Genomic DNA, 22,058 nt, shown 5'->3' on the forward strand with positions numbered 1-22,058 from the left:
ACGTCTTTAGTATTTTAACCGTCATGTTGCTTAAGTAGTATTGAAAAACTACGTTTCTGTGCTTTGAATTGTAGGTAAAAAGTCGTTGAGGTCATTAAGACACTAATGGTTAATCAAGCCAAAGAACATTGGAAAGCTGGAACAACTTTGTCCACAGACTAGAGAAAAAAAGAAGCGCTGCAGAAACTGTGGAATGGCTGTCTTTAAGAAAACTTGTATCCTGCAATTAACTCAGTACAGTAAACGACATTAAACATAAAACAATGTACGTTACATACATTGTTTGCTTTAAATTATCTATTTCGTTATTACGTGTAATATTAGATGTAGCATTAACAACAATAATAATATATTCTACAGATTAAACAACACAGAGAAATGCGGTTGCATCGTTAATTGGATAACACGACTGTTTGCTAAAATCAACTTTACAATTCTACCCCGAGACGTTTACTGGCTTTAATCAACCAACGTTTCACAGTCGAGTAAAATTATATAGAAGAGAGTATTTTGATGGGGTTTTGTAGTTGGAAACTAAACAGTTTATTTGGCATAATTCATAAGTCATTTGCATATTGAGCCCGTTTTCTCACTCAGATTTTCCGGCGTGACCCTCAGAAGCGGACCAAAGTATTTATTGTTACTTCATTTTGAAAACGTTTTTGCTACTTATATTTTACGACACTCAAACTTTCTGTAGGCCTTTTTTAAAAGGCAAACCTATTTTCACTTGATTTTATTTACCCTTTTGACCGGTGTTTCTTTTGAGAAACGTCCCGTTTATAAAATGCTCCAATCTTAAACTTATTTTAAAATATCAAATGAAATATAGGCATATTCATAACGATACTCCATACTAGAAATTAACATGAACATCTAAACTTAATACTAAATTAACATTATTTTGTTAATAGGATACGTGCAAAGTATACAACAATATCTTCACAAGCCTTCTAATTGTATAGATTAACTTTGGTACAAGCTGAACACCGTAGTAAGCGGGAATTAAGTAAAACAACAAAGGTACCTATTTGTTGCTGTACTTAATACACTCGGGATGTTCACTCGGGTACGGTAATAGGTACTTACAACCTTAATAAGTATTTTGAACTCTTTGGTCTAACCTAAAGTGGGCCAATTCCAAGTAATTGTTACTTGGGTCCTATTTACGTTTTGAATTTAACCGCGGTTAACTTTAAGTAAAGGTAAATGATTGTACCTGTATCTTTGAAATCGTAAATATGTTAATTATTCGTAAATATTTTGCGTGGGCGTACCTAATTACCAGGTAAAATTAATATGAGCGAAGTATGTTTTAACAATGTGCCGCGAAAATGTCATGGAAGCTACATGTGTAATTTTAAGAATGTCTCGTTGCATAAAGCAGGATGTTTTAAATTGAATTAACCTATACATGTTTGGAGTACAAAAAGTGGGAGTACGGTCTACGGAGTACGTAAATGTAGTTCACGCGGAAGGCCTTTAGTAGGATAGCGGCGGCGGCGGGTGCAAATGTCAGTCTTCTGTCGGACGCCGCAAAGTAATAACAGTCCGTGCTAATGGATTGTGGTCTTTAGGTAGCTCGTATATTTTATTTGCGAATTATGTATCCACGTTTTCTAAATATAGGATGTTTTGAAAAGGTTTGTAAATACGGTTCTAAACTTTAAACGGAGTCGAGCCGTTTGGGTTTTTGTCCATTTAAGATTAAGCTGAGTGTAGGCGTTGTTTGATATCGTTGATGTCCTGAAAGAGCGAACGAATTTGTCCATTTACCTGAAGTTTGACTTTTACTTTTTTCGAGGAAGTAACCCCTGTCCGAGCTTTACAAAGGACTTAAAGAGTCAAAATAACAACAATCAGAAGCGTCATAATATGTCCGCTAGACCATTTCTAAACAACGCTTAACGTACAAAAATCATTCTTCATTCAATCATTTTTTGTTGTAAGTAGTTATTAGTTAGCAATCAGTAGATTGAGTAGAAGTTTACAAAATATAAAAAATACAAAAAGTGCTGTAAAAATGAAATGGCTTTGTAAAATAAAAACAAAATGAAAAAAATAGCTTTCTGTTTACTTTTACGGTACGCGTCAATGCATTCAACTGGATACATAAATGTGTATATTTTAACGTCAACATTTTTTGATACATTTGTTATGTCTGATATACAAAAATACGATGCAAAATTTAATTGTGAGCACTTTCTAACAATTTAAAAAGCAAACACTTTGTAAATCAGTACATTCTTTCATTTGTAAGACTAAGGACTTAAGTGTGATTAAAATACTGAATATAGAAAATAATAATTACCAAAATTTATACCGTAATTTGTCGATGTAACGACGTACATTTAGTACGTACAGTCTAGAGATTTTATTCAAATTATAAAAACAAGTGAATGATTAATGAAAACGAAAGAATACCTTTGGGAATAAATTAAAGTGTGGGAAACCGGGATGAATGAAATGTAAAAATCAACATTGAATTAGGTTTCCCAATGAAACAGTTCAGAAGTACTTGACTCACGACACAATACAACAGTGACAAAGAACCCCTAACGACCCCGAATTTATCGTGAACTTTCCACTAATACCGTCATTAAACAACCCTTTGTTTTCTTCTTTGATAAAAACGCCTCGAAGCACCTCGGAGTTCGTAATTTTTATCTTTCCCTGCTTGAATAGTCACCTTAGGAACAAAAGCAAATAGGTACTTTTGCGACAATGACAACAGCTGTCGCTATTGTCTGGCAATGAGCCTATGTTTATTAATTTAAAGTTCAAATTTCCACAGAAATTTGAGTTGAAGTAGTCAATCTTTGATAAAAAGTGAGCATCGTTATAATAATAAACGTCCGTAGAATTCATGAGGGGAATGTCTAGTCAAGTACAGAGCCGGGAACTTATCCACGTCTAGCTCTATTTAGTACGAGCTTGAAATATGTCTAGCGATTTGGTACAAGTACACTGACACAAACTCGCATGATTGAGAACAACTTCTTTTCAGACATGTGGACCTGGCAATTATATACTATAGGCCTAGTAATTATGTTAGTAAAAATTGTGTTATTAAGAATCTAGGAAATTACTACAGCTAAGAAGACTAATGTTATACCTTTAAGATGTCAAACAAATATTTGAAATTCATCAGTCTTTTCGCTTACAGCTTTGCCCATGGATCGACATAGTTTGGTCTTACTAAAACAGGTGTGGATGTCCTCCACTATCCCTATGTCTCTCAGTACTTGTTACGACACTCACGGGAGTGATGGGGTAGCCATCCTTAGTTGAGACCGCCGCAAAATTACGTTTCAAATTGCCTTAACCACATGGGAAAAATCCAGCAACGAAATGCTAGAACAAGTTACGCCTACAAGCCTTGTTACGTGGTGGTGAAAAGTCAACATCATTATAATATTTAAGACTTTTTATGAAACCGAGTACTTACAATCCCCCTACATTGTAGTTTAATTACGAGGTACGAAATCCACGCCAGTTTGTGTGAAGTTTCATACGAGAAAATTACATTATGCTCTGAGTAAAATCCGTCGGCTTTCGTGCCCAGCAGGGTGCATACAATTGAATTATTTAAGGTATTATGACGTTAAATTGCCCAGTAGAGGCGAGTATACTGTAATCAGGTAAGAATGAGTCGAGCGAACGTCTGAGACAGACCTAAGATAACCTTTACTATAAGCTTGCTAATTATTAAAGTTATTCGTGTTAAGTTGGGTAATTTAACTACAGAGTGTATTGCAAACGAGCAAAGTTAAAAGAAAGTCAATTAACGTGACGCGTGAATTATAATTGTGGCGGTTACTGTCTGCCTCTCACCTCTGTAGCGATGTCACACAAGGTGAATTACTCATTGTTCGCATTAGTGAAAAAGTCGCAAATATAAAATATAAAAATATTTTTTTTTATTCAGGCAAGCAAAAAGACAATGTCTATCAGTATTACAATATTTTTAATGGTGCCCTCTAAAGATTACATTACACTTACCCTACTACAAAGTCTAGGATGTGCTTTAGTTACGTAAATGTATCCGTAATATTCTTCTGTCTAACCCTTCAGGGAAATACAGGCCTGAAGTTAGCTAACATCATATTAGCCGCGTGAGATGCTTGTCTAATACCTCCGTCAGGCAACATAAAATATGTAACAATGTTTTCGTTTTTTTGGTTACTTTTTACCTTTAAGCGATAAAATAATAAAGTTAGTTTGACTGTTTTATTGAACAAACGCAACGTAACTGGCGTCTAAATATCACATATGAATATTTAAATTGGTGACTTAAGTATTTTTTTCTATTTTTTCATATCCAAATTAAGGGCGAATACCCCTGAGCATTGCTCCAGAAGTTATGGAAAATACTTTATATTTTCTTCATATGAAAGTAACTATAGGTACTTACCTAATAAAGTTTATCGGATGTGTATATCTCGGGAGGATATGTCAGGACATTATTCCAAGGGTTCTCCCGTAGGTCGAAACTTCATACTCAACTCTTCAAACTCATTGATAGGCACTTTGCCTATAATTTTCCCCAAAACAACCTGGACAACTGTCAGACACAATAGTGTGGGCGTTTGACTTAATCAATTTATTGTTAAAGTCTATTAATAACTCGTTTACTCAGAAGAGTTTTTGACAATTATTGAAAACTACGCGTATTTTGTGCTTATTTTGAAATAAATAAAATGTGTATTTGAAATAAATGAAGGCATGTTTTGGTTTTATTCAAGTGTAATTCTTTGTAATGTATTGTGTTTACTGACTATTTCGTAATAACTTAATTCTCGGCGATCAAACAAGTGTTTATTACCTTAAAGAGGACTTTCTTAAAAAAATTGATTTTGTTTGTTAGCATGAATTAAAATTCTATTGTAGAATAATAATATCAAGAAATACAATCATTATAAAAGTGAGTCGGACAAAACCTGGCGCGAAAGGTTACATTTACTTGATTGTATACAAAGTCTGTTTAATTTTAGCGTAGTACCGTGAAGCTAACCTAGTTACCCTCGGCATAAGTGCAGTTAATTTTCGAGATTAGCATTTGTGTGAGACAATTAGTCGTGAGTAAACTTTAAATAGAGCTTTTGAATAGACTTATTGCCTTGCTTGGGCGCTTAGCTCGAGACCGACTAAAAACTGGAGGCAAAAACTTAAGCTGGTAAGTACACTCCTATTGAACTGAGTGAAGCGGTGCAATTACGTTAGTCCTCTCCCGGTAGTCGCGGCCGCGCCCGCTGCCGGCACAAAGACTCGCCCTTGCTTTCATTTTCAATCATCATTTTGTTCAGATTTCTTGCTTATTGCATTCATTGTAAAACAGAAGTCTTAAAAACGCGCTTTCTTAGAATGATATTGAGCCCCACTACGACTATCCTATATTGCATAGATTATTCGAGGATTAAAGCAATATTTTTGGTTTCCCTTGAGAACCGTTTGTAGAGTTTCTTGCGCCGTTTATTTACCGCGATAACATGATCCGGAGCGGTAGAAACTTGGACTATCAAAAAGAGCTATGTTACGAGTCTATTTAAAATAAAGAGTTGAATTTTAACTTGAATTTGTTAATGGTTTCTGGGTTGGCAAAGTTTTGTAGTAGACGTTTTGAGATGGAAGAACTTTATAGATTATCTTTTAATGTTACTAGTTTGAAATTGAAAACTTAAATTTGGCTTAGTTTGATAATAGGATATTTATTAAACTCGTACTGTGGCGAGTAGGGTCGTAGGCATTTTTTATTTCTTGTCTATTAAGTTTTGAATTCTTAAGATTCATATATTTAATAGTATTTTAGTTTGACAGATGACTCTATAGATATTAGTCTAAAAATATATATAATAAAGTGTATAAAGTGTATCACAATCTTACGGACCTTAGTTTGTCATAGTTTGTTAACTTAAGACATCGATCTTAGATTGCCTTGCCACGATATTTGGTACATATCATCGACAGCAGAGAGTGATATTAATTTACTATTCGCAGAGTGTGGTCTAGGACACTAACAATTTGCAAAGGATCATGCAATTGATATACCGTAGGCATACGTATGTCTATATTTCGTAGTGACGTCAGATCTCTAACCAACTAGACTGTGCAATATTGTGAATAGATATGGTTCGTTGAAACGTCTCGGTATCTCGATGTATGGGAGTGCGACGTTAACGGCACTTGGGAGACATATCGTCGCTCATTTAGAAAATATTAGCTTCCCTTAATTGGCTAACTTTCCACGAATTATCTTACGTAACTAGCAATTAGGTGGCTTAGTTTATCTGTTAGTAATAAGGATTTATGTATACCCGCGCGGGTTTCAGCTGTATTTTCTATTTGTTTATAAAAATACTTGATATTTTTTAGCCCCTGGGATTACCTCTACATAAAATAGGACAAAATAAATAATGGTTGACCCATTTGATTGCTACATTTTTATTTCAATTGGAAAATGTTTTCAGAGAAAATAAATGATTTTGTATATTACATTCGTATCTGGTGCGCTAAAGCAAGGCAATATATCAAACTAACGTTAATAGGTGCATATTGATCTTACTAAAATCAAACATAACTAACGCATCTAAAATCCTTTGAAGGTGATCCTCAAAGGCTTATGCAGGTACTATCGGGCACCCTGTGGACCGTACCTACTACGTTTGTGAACATAGGCAAACATGACTCTGCTTTTGACGTTATTAGGCCCAATGTCAAGCTAATAACAATGGTCGAGCTTATCCGGAATAGCCAACAGCCGCTAATATTGGGTACATCGTTACGGTTCTCAAAGTTTGAATAATTTCGGTCCACAGCTAGGTATTCCATTTACAACATTTAATTAAATGGTTGCACCGCTGCATATAAACTTCAAGGGAAACAAATTACTTACTCATTTATTCGGGTTACTATGAGCCAGAAAGTTTGGGAACTTAGATCTTAGTCTCTAATTATGTTAACGATATTTAGTAGTAATGAAACAGATTTCAAACCACCTATAAATTTACAATGTGTTACGGAACTTTACAGAGTGAATATAGTCTATTTTAATTCTGGGTTAGTGTAGTTTTAAAAGGATGTGTATACTCATGGATATGACTGTATTTGTAACATTCCTGCTCGCAGTGAGAACAGCAAAAATAAAGTGCAAATCGTTTGTAAAATTCAATATACAAATGTACCTAGAGCGAGTTAGACTTGACTAACTAAGTATATTGTGCCGACTGTGTTCAATTTTAGTTTTAGGCATTCCGAGATAAAATGCGTGTTTGCGTTTATTCCTGGATTCTAGATATATGTATATCAGTCGTACAATTTATCTAAGTGAATCGACTGCAAGCAGTATGCAGTTGGTAGTAAAAAAAAAATATCTTTAGTTAACAGTGTAAGGTACGGTCCAGTTATTCTCAAAGCGATTTTAGTATCTAAACGTAGCAGTCCCGGCCGACCGACATGTACACTGTACAATGTTTGACAAGAGCAACTTTCTGAAAAAGACTCCCCATAGATGTTGATGATGTTACTCAATGCGCCAACTGTGAGTTTAACACAAAGTCTTAAAAGTACAAGCGGATAAATAAAGTCTTGTTGACCGGCGTTAATGAAACGCAAACAATCCCTGAGTAAATTCTGCGATGCAAACCCGCTACAAGTTGTATTCCTGTACACACCCCTGGATGTGCTTCTTTTGTACCGTTTTCAATACGGAATTAGGGCTGATTGGATGAATTAATTACTTTGTTCTACATTTCCTTGTATCGTTCCGTTTATTGCTGTGTATGTATGAAATACAGATTGAATTGAAAATTTTCTTTGCAATGTGTATTATTACTTCTAAAAAAAATATTACTTCCTGTTGTTCGTGTTATTGAAATCTTTATTATTATCTGCTTTGAAGCCATTTAATCATATATTGTTTTATTAGTTCAATCTAGAAAAACAGTTTTATGGATATTTATTATTCACAATTATTTGGTGGAATACAGTCAGGATAGCACCGTGTTTTTTAATTATTAGGTCACCGTTGGCAGGCCATAAAAAGACGGTTGCAGCAAACGAGTAACAAGCATTTAAACAGTGCAGTCGAAATGACGTAAGCGGTTACATTGTTAGTGGTCGTCGGCATAACACAACACAACACAAATTCGTTTCTGCAATCACGGACGTGAACGTTCGAAATCTGATTTACCGCTGATTTGTGGTCAGGTGCGGCTGCGTGCACGTACCGCGTGCACTACTACCCGTCCTACCCGACCCCATCTACTACACCAACCAAGTTATTCCAAAATATAACTCATATCACCTGTCGTTCCGCTTGAAATATTGCCGTGCTACGATTTTATCACTCACAATGATGTATCCTTTATTGTTGAATACATTACGAAACTTCGTTCAGCAAATCCCTGAAAATTGTCAGGTTTCATTTAACGGCTTTCATAAACCCTGTTAGGATTCCGATAGTAAAAATAACAGGCGCGAGAATATTCGTTTTCAAAGAGTTGCGTGTTATGTTACGATTTAATTTTTATCAAAGTCCGTTCTATGTTTGCAGATCGGATTACGTGTAAATCATGGAAGCGTCCCTATTGTTTGCTTTTTCACATTTGCTTACATACCTGATTCGGCGAAACGAAATCGCCAATAAAATTCCACAAATTGAGGTTTAAAGCTATAAACAAGAAAAAGGGATGGCAACAGTTGCCAAGTTATATCCCGATGTTCGCACCCATCTGGATTGTGTTATAGACAGAAATGAGGACGTCGAAGTTGGTTCAGAATCTCGACAAACTGTCAAACCTGCTTCATTTACGACGAGCACCTACTTATTTATGTCCGCATTTGCGACGTGGGAGACAGATACTGGTGCAGTACATATTATATACTTTTAAGGACTTCCAAGTCATATCGTCACAACTTTTCTCGTAAATCATGGAGTACTTTGAATTGTTAAAGTTTTCGCCAAATGTAACTTAAACATGCCTACTTAAATGTTTTCAAATTGTGATGAATAATGAAGCCCAATTTTGTAGAACGAAAAAAAAAATCACTTTGACAATAAATTACGGAAGAATTTTTGTAGTACAGCGAGTTGAGGTGAAAATAATGATCGAACTTCGGAAATCATTTAAGAAGAACGATTATTGGTTATTGAGCAAAACTTTTGTTCGAGTCGATGATAATAGGCGGAGGAAATTATGAACAGACGTAATATTTCGATAAATGGGAGTTTCCTACAGATGTTCTTTTTATTGAGTTGAAGATTGGTCTTAAACTATTAGAAGTGAGACACGTGTAGTGCTTTGGCAAGTACCACGGGAATATCCTAGTGAGAATCGGAGTTGCCCGTCAAACTAGAGCCGGTACACAACAAAGCCATTACCAGTAGACGCGAGGCCCAATCTTATTTTCTAAGTTTAGGAATCGAAAAGTTGTTCACAAACATCGAGCTATGAGAATGTTCGGATCCAAAGCGGGTGTGACTTACTACTTTGTATGTGAACTTTACTTCAACAAGATAATTTAGCGAATGAACTATAAACGTTGTGCTATATTGCCCGTATGCAAGCTGCGGTTTTTACCACAATATGTTTATAGTCACTTTTTGTTGTACGCTTTTTGGAAGGTATCCAACTTTTTAATATTAATTTAAATTCTGTTAGGTGGTGTTTATTTTAAAAATGGAATTTAATTATTTATTGTTTCGTGTGCGTTAAATGAAAATGTTCATCAACTTAACAAAATGGGCTCGTATAAAATTAATACAAGATAACGAAACAGTAAACGCTTTAGGGTCAACTGTTGATTAAATGTTCCTGGATTCAATTACCCACTCAGGAGAAATATTACTGATATATAAGTATTCTACAGGACACTGCAAGTTATAGATGATATTTCTGCAATGCGCCTGCTCTAAATCTACAGTTAGGTGATACAAGGTCTCGTTTGGCATTTTGATTGCTTATCTCAAATGTATTTCCAATGTATGGGCAAATCTGATTGACCGCTGATTTGCGGGCGCCCGCGACGCGCGTAAACATTCACGTTGTGTTACTGTTCACCTACGATCTGTTTACCTTGTAATAAAATCATGCTCGCCTGAGCTAAATGAGTTTGCAGATTATAAATTAAAATAATAATGAAGTTATAAATTATTAATGAAACAGAAAATATGCTAGTTTTAATGTCAGTAAATGTTTACCTAATTGATAATATTTAATTACAGGTACAATACAGGTTAAAAAACTTTGAAATAAAAAGCAGTTATCTATTGAAAGCTATTAGTTGAGTGATATGATTTGAAAGTTTTTCCACCATTTTTCATAAAACAATTCCTTTAAGTCTCATTCTTCTCTTATCTATTCTTATCCTATTTCAGAAATAAGATGATATCGTAGTCGCAAGCTCAACACTTTTAATTCACTTCTCGTTATATCCTATACAAACTTTTCTGATATGCAGTACTGTTCACTAAAACATAGTAACAAATCAGGTTTGAAAGAAATGTCACAATAAAGTACAATCTCCCCCTTAGATTTGATCAGTCGCTTACATGCTTACATGAAAAACGCAAAGGAAAACGACCTTCAACGTATTTTCCTTCACTCATAATTCACTTTATTAAAACATGCATCAGCATACATTTTCTGATACATTATCAATAGGTTCTACTGTACCTTTCACGTGAGTATTCGTATTCCTACATTCATCAAAGCTTGATTCAAACGTAGCGGTACAACATTGGCAAAATATCTACAGACGTCAAACTACATAAAGAAGCCAAGGAATAAATCAATGAATCGAACAGAGATTCAGAGGAGTCGATTGAATATATTATCTGTTACCATGAATGCGCTAATGTCGGAGAATTTAATCGGGAGCGGGCGAGGGAGCGGAAGAGCCGTTCGTCTGAATTTACGAGCGAAAAAGCTTCCGCCGCTTTCGACGTCCATGCCACACACTATAACAATTTTTGTACATAACAATTTAAATAACTACTTTATATTAAATTATGCTTATGCACTGTCAGCAATTTTCCGTTGTTTTAAATTTATCTTTCAGTTGTCGTGTTGTTTACTTCATGTAAGTTGGAGTACGGGCCGAGGTGAAGCACTTTACGGCGATAGAATAATGAAAGATTTTGTATATTTCGTATATAAACACAGTTTTTCTTTGTTTATCAAAGTAAGGATCAAAATATAGACGACTAGCTTCTCCTTCAATTGTTTTCTGATCTATAACTTCTTTGATTTCACAACAAGTTTTTATTGTCAGGTTATATTGTGCTACACAAGTGACGAGTAGACGACACAGTGTTTCACACATTGTACACTATACTGCAAAATAAAAAGAGCGCCAGTTGAAATGCTTACAACGTCTCGTCGTCCCGCACTAGATACAGACACAACAGTCAGCGAAAGTGTAAAGTGTTTCTTATGAATTTTTATCAAATATTTTTACTGTTTGCGCATTCACCGTTTTATTCTCGAGACATTTATCTAGCGCAAGTTATTTAACAATCGGAGTACGAAATTTTCGTCGGGTATAATTTATAAATAGACCTTGAAAGCGCGATCGCCTAATTTGCTTTTCAGATATTTAGACGTCTCCTCGCTTAAGGGATTACGCTTTATAATGCCCAAGGACCATTGTTGTAGCTTGATAAAATTTAATTTGTCACAAGGAACGAGCCCTCCATCCCGCCACGAGGCCAGCCAAACGAACCGTGGAAAGTAATGATCACATGAAATCCCAGATCAAGAATTAAGAGCACTTTTGTTTTAGTAAACCGACCGGAATAATAGCTGAAGTTTCGCGTCGCTATGCCGACAAATGATTTGATGGGCTTCATCAGCAGTCGAGAGAGGCCGGATAATGTTTCGTTTCGCGACCTATAAATGAAAAAGTTCGATGTAACCCACTGTTCAACAGTGATGTACGATGTATAAATGGAGTTTTACAGTGTTTTTGCGAGCAAGTCAGAAACAGCGTTGCAATCTTCGTATACCCTTTATGTGTTACATTTTGTCGGGTGAAGCCCTGAATAGGCGGCCAGTCTCTTTGATGGTATTGAAAGAGAAAATGCTTATCGCACCATCGCCCGTAAATAGCCGAGTGGGTGTCGAATTTCTCTACACATGCTACGAAAACACACTTATCCTTTTTACTTAAACTGTTTTCACATCCCTTCTCAATACGTTGAAACTATTCGTCTGAGTCTTGCCCTTTTGAATCTATCGGCAGGTATGTTTATTGAGTATGAGACCTATAAGTTCCATTTGACGTAATTTATACACCTCGTTTTTTTATATTGGCACGTTTTTCTTTCGTTTTTTCTTTGATATTTTTTCTATGATAAGAAAAGTTTTGATTAAAATAAATACTTGTATTGTATCAATGAAAAATTGCTGATGCATTTAAAAGTTTGATTATAGTAGTTGTATAATGAAAGTTTGATAAATATTTGTACATTTGTATTTTGTAAGTTAATTTAATCTATTAATACTAGACTGCAAAATAAATAATGTTATGAACAAACTTAATGTTATTGTTAAAAACAAACTGCGTGGGCTGCAATAACAAGATCTGTTCCACGATATTAATACAATGAAAGTTATGAACTGAGTATAAATACGAACATATCGAGAAAATAATTCCCACGTTATCATTACCACTTTACACTCATCTTTGGATTGAAAAAGCTAATGGCTTGGAACAAGTCGAGGTGGTTAAAATAAATCGGCGACATTCCATTTCCTGCAGAAAGTAATGCGACCTCATGATTCCGTTTTAAAAATTGAATTTCACGTTATTAAAGTCTTAGTTAAGGAGCGACGGCTATTTAAAATAGAGTAATGAACATTTGGAATACATAAAATCAATCGGAATCGTATAATTTATGTTAAAAAGTGTCTCTATATTGTAAATGATCAATATTCTTATCTCATAAGAAAGTCTAATAAGGTATTCCGTTTGATAACAATTAACATTTAACAAGCGAAGTTGGATGGCAAGTTTAAATCTCGTGTTTCGACGTTATTTGGCAAATTAATTCAGAAACTTTATCTTGAAGCACGCGAGTGAAAGATGTTTTTGCAGACAGAGTTTGTTACTTAATAATTCTATGATTGTAGTCTAAGCTTTAAGGGGGTCAGAGCCCATTCGTCCCCTAAAATTCGTCCCCTAGTATAAAAGTTGTAGATTCGGTCCCTACATAGGTGCCCATTGGTCTCCTGGTAGGGGACCAATTAATATTTTAGTAAAAAATATTATTTTTAAGGTACCCATTCGTCCCCTCTAATATATATACAATATAAGTTAAAGATTCGGCACCTATTCAGGTGCCTATTGGTCCCCTGAGATAAAATTAGCTATATTTTACCTAAGAAACGGTTAACATAATACACTTGTGAACAGTTTATTAACGGAATTAATTTAATAAATCATAACAGATCATTGAAAAAAGAGCTATGATGAATGATAATCCATTATGATTTTGCATGTATGTAGTTGGTAAATATACAAAAAAATAAGAAGTAATTATTTACTGTTGATATGTGTTCTATTTTTTTCTGCATATTTTATATTTAATGTTGATTTATATGATGGTCAATCAAGACTGATTTTTGTAAAAGAGTAGTAAGAGAGTATTTTGTTAGTTTCTAGGACATTGTGATTTTGTATGTGTTAATTTTATTTGAAATAAACATGATATCTACCGAAATACTATATTTTTTATTAGCCTTTTCTGCGACAAAGACTAGGACTACCAAGTTGCAGTATACACATATACATGTACTTATATTAGAAGAATGAATAAAAATAAATATTCTTCAGGGGACGAATGGGCCCCTCAAAAGTTCCAGGGGACTAGTGGGCACAGGGTGCGAATCTTAGGGGACGAATGGGCTCTGACCCCTTTAAGGATTTTGAGCTCATAAGAGATTTCCGGTTCATTATGTTTGAATATGTTAACTAGTTGTGAGGAGTTTCATCGTTAGATATTAAAAGTAAACTCCAGTTCAGTACCACACGCAAATTAGATTTGAATAGAACGATTCAGTTTAGCTGAAAAACGGGAACGAACAAACTGCAGGTTTTTGTGATAATAATAAAGAGTAGAGCAGTTTATTTTTACTGAATTTAACACAATACGTATGAAAGTCTAATATTCTGTCGCTTAAATACACTTGTAACAGTTTTTTTTTATAAAATACTCCACATATTATTATAACTTAAAGATATAAAGGTTGTGTGCCGTATATGACGTTTAAATCATTTCTAATAAATGCTTGAGGTACCTACGATGCAACGTCTGTGTTGTGAAACTAATTTTAATGTCACCTTGTATTTAGTAAACTAAGCCTTAAAGTTATAATCACTAACCAAAAAATGCCATAAGCATTTAATATCAACTTTTGTTGTAAACAGGAAGGATGCTAAGAGAATTAAATTATTTTCTTTTATCGTAAAGTACCTTCTCTAAATGTAGGGAAACCCTGGAGAGTTGACCTTTTAAAAATCAAGGAACTTTTGCAGTTAAAAATTACTCGTTTCATAAATTTCTTGTTTCGTAGTATTTTATAAAATAAGATATAAAAACCTGGTGCAACATGGATAAAATGAATTGTCAGTCAAAAAACATAATTATATACCTATATGTCGAATTCAAGATTGCATAGCGTATAGTTTTTAATTACACATATTTAACGAGTAGTCAAGTAAGTAATTTGATAAGGCAGTTTGTATAGTAATTTACTTGCTTAGGTGATAGTAAGTTAGTTACTGTTACCAAGTGTCAATGTTTGCACTATTCGAATTGGTTGTTCAATACATATTAAATATGTAAGGCGAGACTGTATAATATGTTAATACGATAATAATAATCCTCACTCGACAGTACGCGTATCATTGGAAGTGCATTTAACTGGACTTATCCACGGCTGCCAATACTATCGGTACAGGTTTAAGAGTGTGATCGTTCGTTCAAATTTCATTATTAATGTTATTTCTTCATTGCATAATTAGGTGAGTGTTTATTTTTTATTGTGTCATAGTAATAAGTACTGACCTACATGTATCACAGCTGCCCTTTTACTGGTTTAAAGCAGTCAGTGACAATGAACCGTGTAGCTTTCGTCTTCCACACAAGTGGTTGGAGAGTCAAAAGTGAAATTGTGTGTGTATTAGAAATAATTATTCCACTGATTATATCCTGACATGTTCTTGATGCAATGTCCCAAACCCGACAACTCGGTCATCATTTTCATTTCGGAAGACCCGTGCCCGCCTTGCAGTTTGACAGTGATGTGCTAAATTACTATTTATAGTGTTCAAAACTTAATTTTTACCGTCGATAATTCTGTTGCAAGTTATAGGAGATTAAACTGTTGGGTTTAACGACTAGTGTCTGCACTTAGTCTCGATTGGTAGCACTACGACAATGACATACTAATCCGCGATAGGCTGCATCATATTACGGTCAATAGTAGGTACTTACCATCTTATTTAACCGTCAACGATAGTCGATCTATCGTTTACGATTTGGCTAGTCTGCAATCGGTTGCAATATGCTCTACTCTCTCTCTACATCTGCCCTTATGGCTATCGAATCTATACTAATATTATAATCTATACTAATATTATAAAGCTGAAGAGTTTGTTTGTTTGTTTGTTTGTTTGAACGCGCTAATCTCAGGAACTACTGGTCCGATTTGAAAAATTCTTTCAGTGTTACTTAGCCCATTTATCGAGGAAGGCTATAGGCTATATAACATCACGCTACGGCCATAAGGAGCGGAGTAGTAACGAAAAATGTTACAAAAACGGGGAAAATTTTGATCCACATTCTCTTAAGTGACGCAAGCGAAGTTGCGCGGGTCAGCTAGTAATATCATATTTAGGTATAAATTAAATGGGAATTGACATGTGTTGACAAAGAAATTAGTAAAAATAATTTGTTTTACTTCGTTTTAACGTGGTGTCTCTCATTCATAAGCAGGCCTATATCTATCTGAAGATATAATATTAACACCGTTCTTTAACAAACAAAAGGTCGTTTTCCTAACCACTTTGAGGAAAACGATTCGAAGAATTTGTTCCATTTAAAAGTGTATAACTATGCAGGAAGAAATGCCAAGATCATATTATTATTAGCCTCTGTACAATAACAATGTATAGTGGACATTGGTTGGAGAAACGTTATCAATATTGTTGATTCAAAACTCCGCTATATCCTTGGGTAACATTAGAAAGAGATGACCTATAAACCACTAATGTGTTGCGTAAATAAACTATTTTTGGACAGTTCATAAACAGTTTGAGTAAATCCCTTTGGTTTATGTTTTTGTAAATGTGTGTTGTGTGTTTCGTGAGATAGTTGTGTTTTATTGCATGAGTGATTGCATGAATAATTAAAGTCTAGACCTCTGTACGATATTTTTTTGTTCTATGTATCACAATCATTGTCTCATGGTAAGAGAAAAACCGCAAAGTGGTTTATATTTATTATAGTTTTTCAAATGAATTTTGTTACTCTGGTTGCAAATAAATTCCTAAAAAAACATATCATAGCCATATCATAACGTTATGACGGCGAACAAATAGGTTGTACAGTTTCGACGAATCGAATCAAAACCTATTTCGGTTTAGGCAAAAATATGTAAATACGCCTAAAACTACATACATGCATTGATAAAAACCTCGACAGATTTGACTAGGCTTTTTGCCATTTTAAAATCTAGTTTTATTTTTTATAGAATTTTGAAATATCTCTATTTCGCTTTGAATACAAATATTTTGTCAAGTGTATCGCCGTGGGGGCGGTTTAACTGATAGTTATAGTAGTTAGGTAATTATTTATAATAGCTTGAATTAATCACTTCATTTTATCTTGCTTGTGATCGTCTGGATTATTATAAAGGTTTTATATTTTCTGTAATATAAATTTAAGACCAGCTAGTTTAATGGAGAGAAAATAACTATCATTTTACATTTCTTCATCTCTCATATTTTGGCATTAAGTTGTAGTAGTAATGGTATATTACCGTCAAGTTTATTCCAGCTTTCTTTTGGTTTTCTTGGTCACATTGTAATGAAACCAACCTCAATGCGAAATATTTTATGATCCATGCAAATTAGTAAACACAGCTGCGTCTTATTATTTTATTGAATACTGAATGACCTACTAATATTTGTGTTATTGTAATTTGTATTATAAGCTGCCATTAAGCAAATAGGATTCATTGCGAAAGCAATAAAAATATTATTTCACGTTACTGCTTTAATACTGTCAGTGTGAATAGATAACTAGCAAAATATAGATTGAAATGTTTTTAAAATTATTTCTACACGTGAATCAAATAAATCTTCAAGGTGATTTAATTTCGTTTAAACTGTGGTATTCTGAAGCGCTGACTAGTGCGAGAAACAATGTGTTTACTATTATGGCTGGTATGTCAGCACTTTAAACGTTAAGCTACGTGTTGTAATTCCAGCATACTAACCTTTTTTAATTCAATTGTTCTAAAATTACAGCTGCACAGAGCGATGCCAAGATTGTATGTATAAACTGAATATAAAATTAGTGTAATGGCGAAGGATGATTACGAAAATGCTTATCCGGAATACGAAGAATCCATTGAGAGTCCTGTTAACATTTCGTGGACTCCATTTTTGAGACAGGTATTTTAAAATAATATTGTTTATTCTCTTTATAGATATTGACAGTAATTAGTTGGCAGAACGTCACGGTATTTGTTTTTATTTTTTCTAAAAGCTATTAAATATCTTGCGTAGAATATTCGAATAAGAATATGTAATATATAATATAATTACTTACTTTCTGCGAGGTACCAATATAAGGATACTTGTGTTAAATTTACGTAGAACGGTTGATAATACCATAGGTAATAGGTCATCGTTGCCTTGACATTTGAAATACATACAACAACAGCTAGTTTACATAATCCTTCTAGTAAGACCACATAGCAAAACACCCTCGAGGGCTTTACTAAGTTCAACAGGTAGGATTTATACATAGCATAAATTGCGTATCCAAATACAAGGAGTACGTAAAAGACAGAAAGAAAACTCAAAGCTGTAGGGAACTCATACTAAAGTGGTGGGCGGTAAAAGTATTCAAATGTATACTTACTTTAGTATTTTCTTGTATTATTTCAGTTGTTCGTGGTCGGTGGAGTGTGGACGATATATTTTGTATTAGGACTGTGTTACGGCGCTCCTAATGTCTTCATACCGCAAATAAGACGAGAGGCTAATTCAACCGAAGCGGTCTCAGAAGATATGGCGTCTTGGTTGAGTATGTGTTTCAGTTAAACTTGTAACTTTAAACTTATTTGTTTTTTTATTGTGGGGCAAAGTTTATGTCTGAAATTTAAATAATGCAATATTGTTTTTTTCTTTTCAGCATCGATTCATGGTTATGCTGCCTTACTATGGATACTTATTTTGCCAATACTTACACGGAAGTTTGGACGAAAAGTACCATTTCTCATCTTGTGTATTACTACGATGTTAGGATATATAGTATTTTATTTAAGCTCTTCTAACATTATACTTTTAATTAGTGAGATTATGCAAGGTCCGCTCGTCGCTAGCAACATGACCGTCTTGATTCTCATAGTCACAGAATATTCATCTCCGCGATACCGCGGCGTATTCATGACAGTGAAGTCAACCATTTTCTTCTGCGGAGTGTGGGTCGCTAATGCAACTGGAACTTTTAGCCACTGGAAACACATTGCATTTTTTGCATTTGTATGTTCTTCTTGTTCGCTAACAGCTTTTCTTTGGCCTGAATCTCCATCTTGGCTGGCTATGAATGGACGTTTTGAAGACTGCGCGAAATCTCACCACTGGCTGAAAGGTTACGACAAAGAGTCTGAGAATGAACTAGAAAGTTTAATAAATGCGCAAAAAGAATATCTAAGAGCACGTTCCAAACGGAAAGAAGCTTCCTGCTGTCGACTTAGAATTATCATGGAGACGCTCTCTACAAAGGCGTTTCACAAACCCCTTTTACTATCCATGACTGTCATGTTACTATACAACTTTTCGGGAAAGTTTGTTTGTAGTATGTATTCCGTAGAATTAATTAAGAGAATTACGAATAGTGAGCCCACTGCGTATATGGGTATGCTTATATTAGAGGCTGTGACAATATGTAGCATGCTCATAGGATGTGTGCTCTCAAAGTATCTTAAGAGAAGAACATTGTTGCTGACTTCATCGTCGATAGGTATTGGATTTCTGTTTGTAATATCTCTATATTTATATCTTATAAAATTAGCTGTGATTACTGAAAACAAAGTTGTGTCATTGTTGCTATTGACTTTGTTTTCTATGACTTTCAGTTGTGGGCCTATGATACTCGCGTGTTCAGTGTATGGGGAGCTGACACCGATTAGGTATAGAAGTTCATCGTTACCTATACTCGCAATATTCTCAGAAATATTGATGGCCAGTGTTCTAAAAGTTTCACCATATATTTTTAAAATATTTGGATTGCACGGTGCTTTCCTTTTTTATGGAGTCTCCGCCTCTGTTTTTGCATTTTTATTGTATAAATATTTACCTGAAAGTAAGGACAAGACTTTACAGGAAATAGAGAATTATTTCAAAGTTGCTCCGGCAGATGAAATCGTTTCACAAGAATTATTAGAAGATAAAGATTTACATAAACCAAGATGATATTGTTATGAGCGAAGAAAACCGGCATGCTTCAAAGTTTGCATTAGGTTTTTGAGTAATTTGTGGAAAATTTTGTGAGTTAATAATATATGCTAATAATATACTATAATATAGATAGAAATAGCTACATTTGTTAAGACATGCTTTAATTATATCTTATCACCTAAGTAACAATTTGCATAGTATAATAATTAAGTAAAAACTTGCGTTATACTTGTATCTAAAATAAATTGAGCAAAACCAAACCAGTATAAAAAGGTAAGTAGTCATAGTTTCCTGAATTTCAATTGTTAATTAGTTTAACATTAAGCCAGTGAACTTGTAAAAAGTGTGATAGTGTTTTTTTGTAACAAAATTATAAAAATAATTTTTAACATAGACTATATCGAATTATATTTATTCTCTCAGTCTATTTTGGGTTTTAGTCAATGTAAGTTAAAAGATCACTATTATTTATATTCCTGACTGGCCTTTGTTTGCATTTTGGTTGAAAAAAAACCTTACACGTGTTTCATAAAAAGGCGCTGTCTAAAAATATCGTGTCTCGTTAAAAAGGACACAAAACAAAGTTAATCTGGGAAAGATAGTTTAAAATGTATTTTGCATGAAAACTGAACTAGAGATAAACAATTTGTGCGGACGAGTCCAGTTCGTTGGAATCGTTTGAACGTGTATTTTTTAACTATTTTATGCTGTTATAGCTTTTAATAATGTGTAAAATGATTTCCGTGAAAAAGTTGGTTCAATATGACTTTTAATTTCCTATTTCGGAAAACAATTTATATTTTAAAGTATTTTATTTGGTTTCGGTTATTTATGTAGCAAAATAACAGTTTTACGAAAATACTCTAATTTTATCTGTTTATATAGTATCGGAATCGAAATACTGGCTGATAAATAATTATACATCTGTTCATAGGGTGATTATATCGAATCATTAATTGAATTGAATGATTAAGAAGAACTGAAACGCCAAGCTTGACTAGGAATCGTTACAAACCTTACATTACGTTAATCTATATAGCAATATTCTGTCTTAGATTTCAGTAGCATTATTTCAGTTTTACCAAAATAAAACAGTAAAAAAAATGATTGCTTATTGCTTATATACTAAATAAAAAAACTGAATTTTGAGAGAAACATATTCATGAAAATACTGTAACAAAATTGAAGCCCCTTTGAAAAAGGTCAGTTTATCCAAAATTTTCCAAATAAAATCCGAACTAGAAATAAACAAGCTGGACGGACGTTCCGCAGTTTAACATTTTTGTGAGTTTTGTGTCACACGAAACTTTCCTACAGTAAAATATTTTTACACATTTTAACAACGTTCTCGTATCAATTATTTATTTTGTGCAATATGGTTATAGGAAATAGCGCTTCACGTGGTTATCCATACTAATCCATACTAATATTATAAATGCGAAAGTAACTCTGTCTGTCTGTCTGTCTGTCTGTCTGTCTGTCTGTCTGTCTGTCTGTCTGTCTGTCTGCTACTCAATCACGTCTAAACTACTGAACCAATTTGCATGAAATTTGGTATGGAGATATTTTGATACCCGAGAAAGGACATAGGCTACTTTTGACCCCGGGAAAATGACGCATTTCCCGGGAAAATTCATAAAATTCAACTAATTCGCGAAAAATCAATATTATGATGACATTGAATTAACAAAATTCCGTTGCCATGGCAACTGTTTTAATGGCGGGTATGCCTCAGCGCGACTTCGTTATACTAAGAGATATAAATAATTTTGAGAATATTTTTCGTGAAAAAAAGCATATTTTATATCATCACGCTACGACCAATAGGAGCAGAGTAGGTAACAGTAAAAAGTGTTACAAAAACATGGAAAATTCTGACCCATTCTCTCTTATGTGACGCAAGCGAAGTTGCGCGGGTCAGCTAGTATTATAAATGCGAAAGTAACTCTGTCTGTCTGTCTGTCTGCTACTCAATCACGCCTAAACTACTGAACCAATTTGCATGAAATTTGGTATGGAGATATTTCGATACCCGAGAAAGGACATAGGCTACTTTTTACCCCGGGAAAATGCGCATTTCCCGAGAAAATTCAGGTGGCGAACGAAGTCGCGAATAACCAATATTATAATGACATTGAATTAACAACATTCCGTTGTCATGGCAACTGTTTTAATGGCGGATATGCGTTAGCGCGACTTCGTTATATTAAGAGATATAAATAATTTTAAGAATATTTTTGGTGAAAAAAAAGCATATTTTATATCATCACGCTACGACCAATAGGAACAGAGTAACAGTAAAAGTGTTACAAAAACGTGGAAAATTCTGACCCATTCTCTCTTATGTGACGCAAGCGAAGTTGCGC

At 34.2% G+C, this 22,058-nt stretch overlaps 1 protein-coding gene across 3 annotated transcripts; it reads left to right on the forward strand.

The window, feature by feature from the left end:
- The first annotated feature begins 14,807 nt into the window (after positions 1-14,807).
- LOC142976480 (facilitated trehalose transporter Tret1-like) lies at positions 14,808-20,120 on the forward strand. Of its 3 annotated transcripts, none has more exons than XM_076119872.1 (4): positions 14,808-15,024; positions 17,533-17,679; positions 18,178-18,316; positions 18,425-20,120. In XM_076119872.1, exons 2-4 carry the CDS (start codon positions 17,587-17,589, stop codon positions 19,705-19,707), a joined length of 1,515 nt encoding a protein of 504 aa, XP_075975987.1. In that variant the 5' UTR covers positions 14,808-15,024; positions 17,533-17,586; the 3' UTR covers positions 19,708-20,120. The 3 variants fall into 3 exon arrangements, with proteins under 3 accessions (XP_075975987.1, XP_075975988.1, XP_075975990.1); XM_076119873.1 differs by lacking the exon at positions 14,808-15,024 and adding an exon at positions 16,339-16,470; XM_076119875.1 differs by lacking the exon at positions 14,808-15,024 and adding an exon at positions 17,261-17,448.
- The last annotated feature ends 1,938 nt before the right edge of the window (positions 20,121-22,058 follow it).

This window comes from Anticarsia gemmatalis, chromosome 11, assembly GCF_050436995.1.
Source record: "Anticarsia gemmatalis isolate Benzon Research Colony breed Stoneville strain chromosome 11, ilAntGemm2 primary, whole genome shotgun sequence".
Taxonomy (NCBI): Eukaryota; Metazoa; Arthropoda; class Insecta; order Lepidoptera; family Erebidae; genus Anticarsia; species Anticarsia gemmatalis.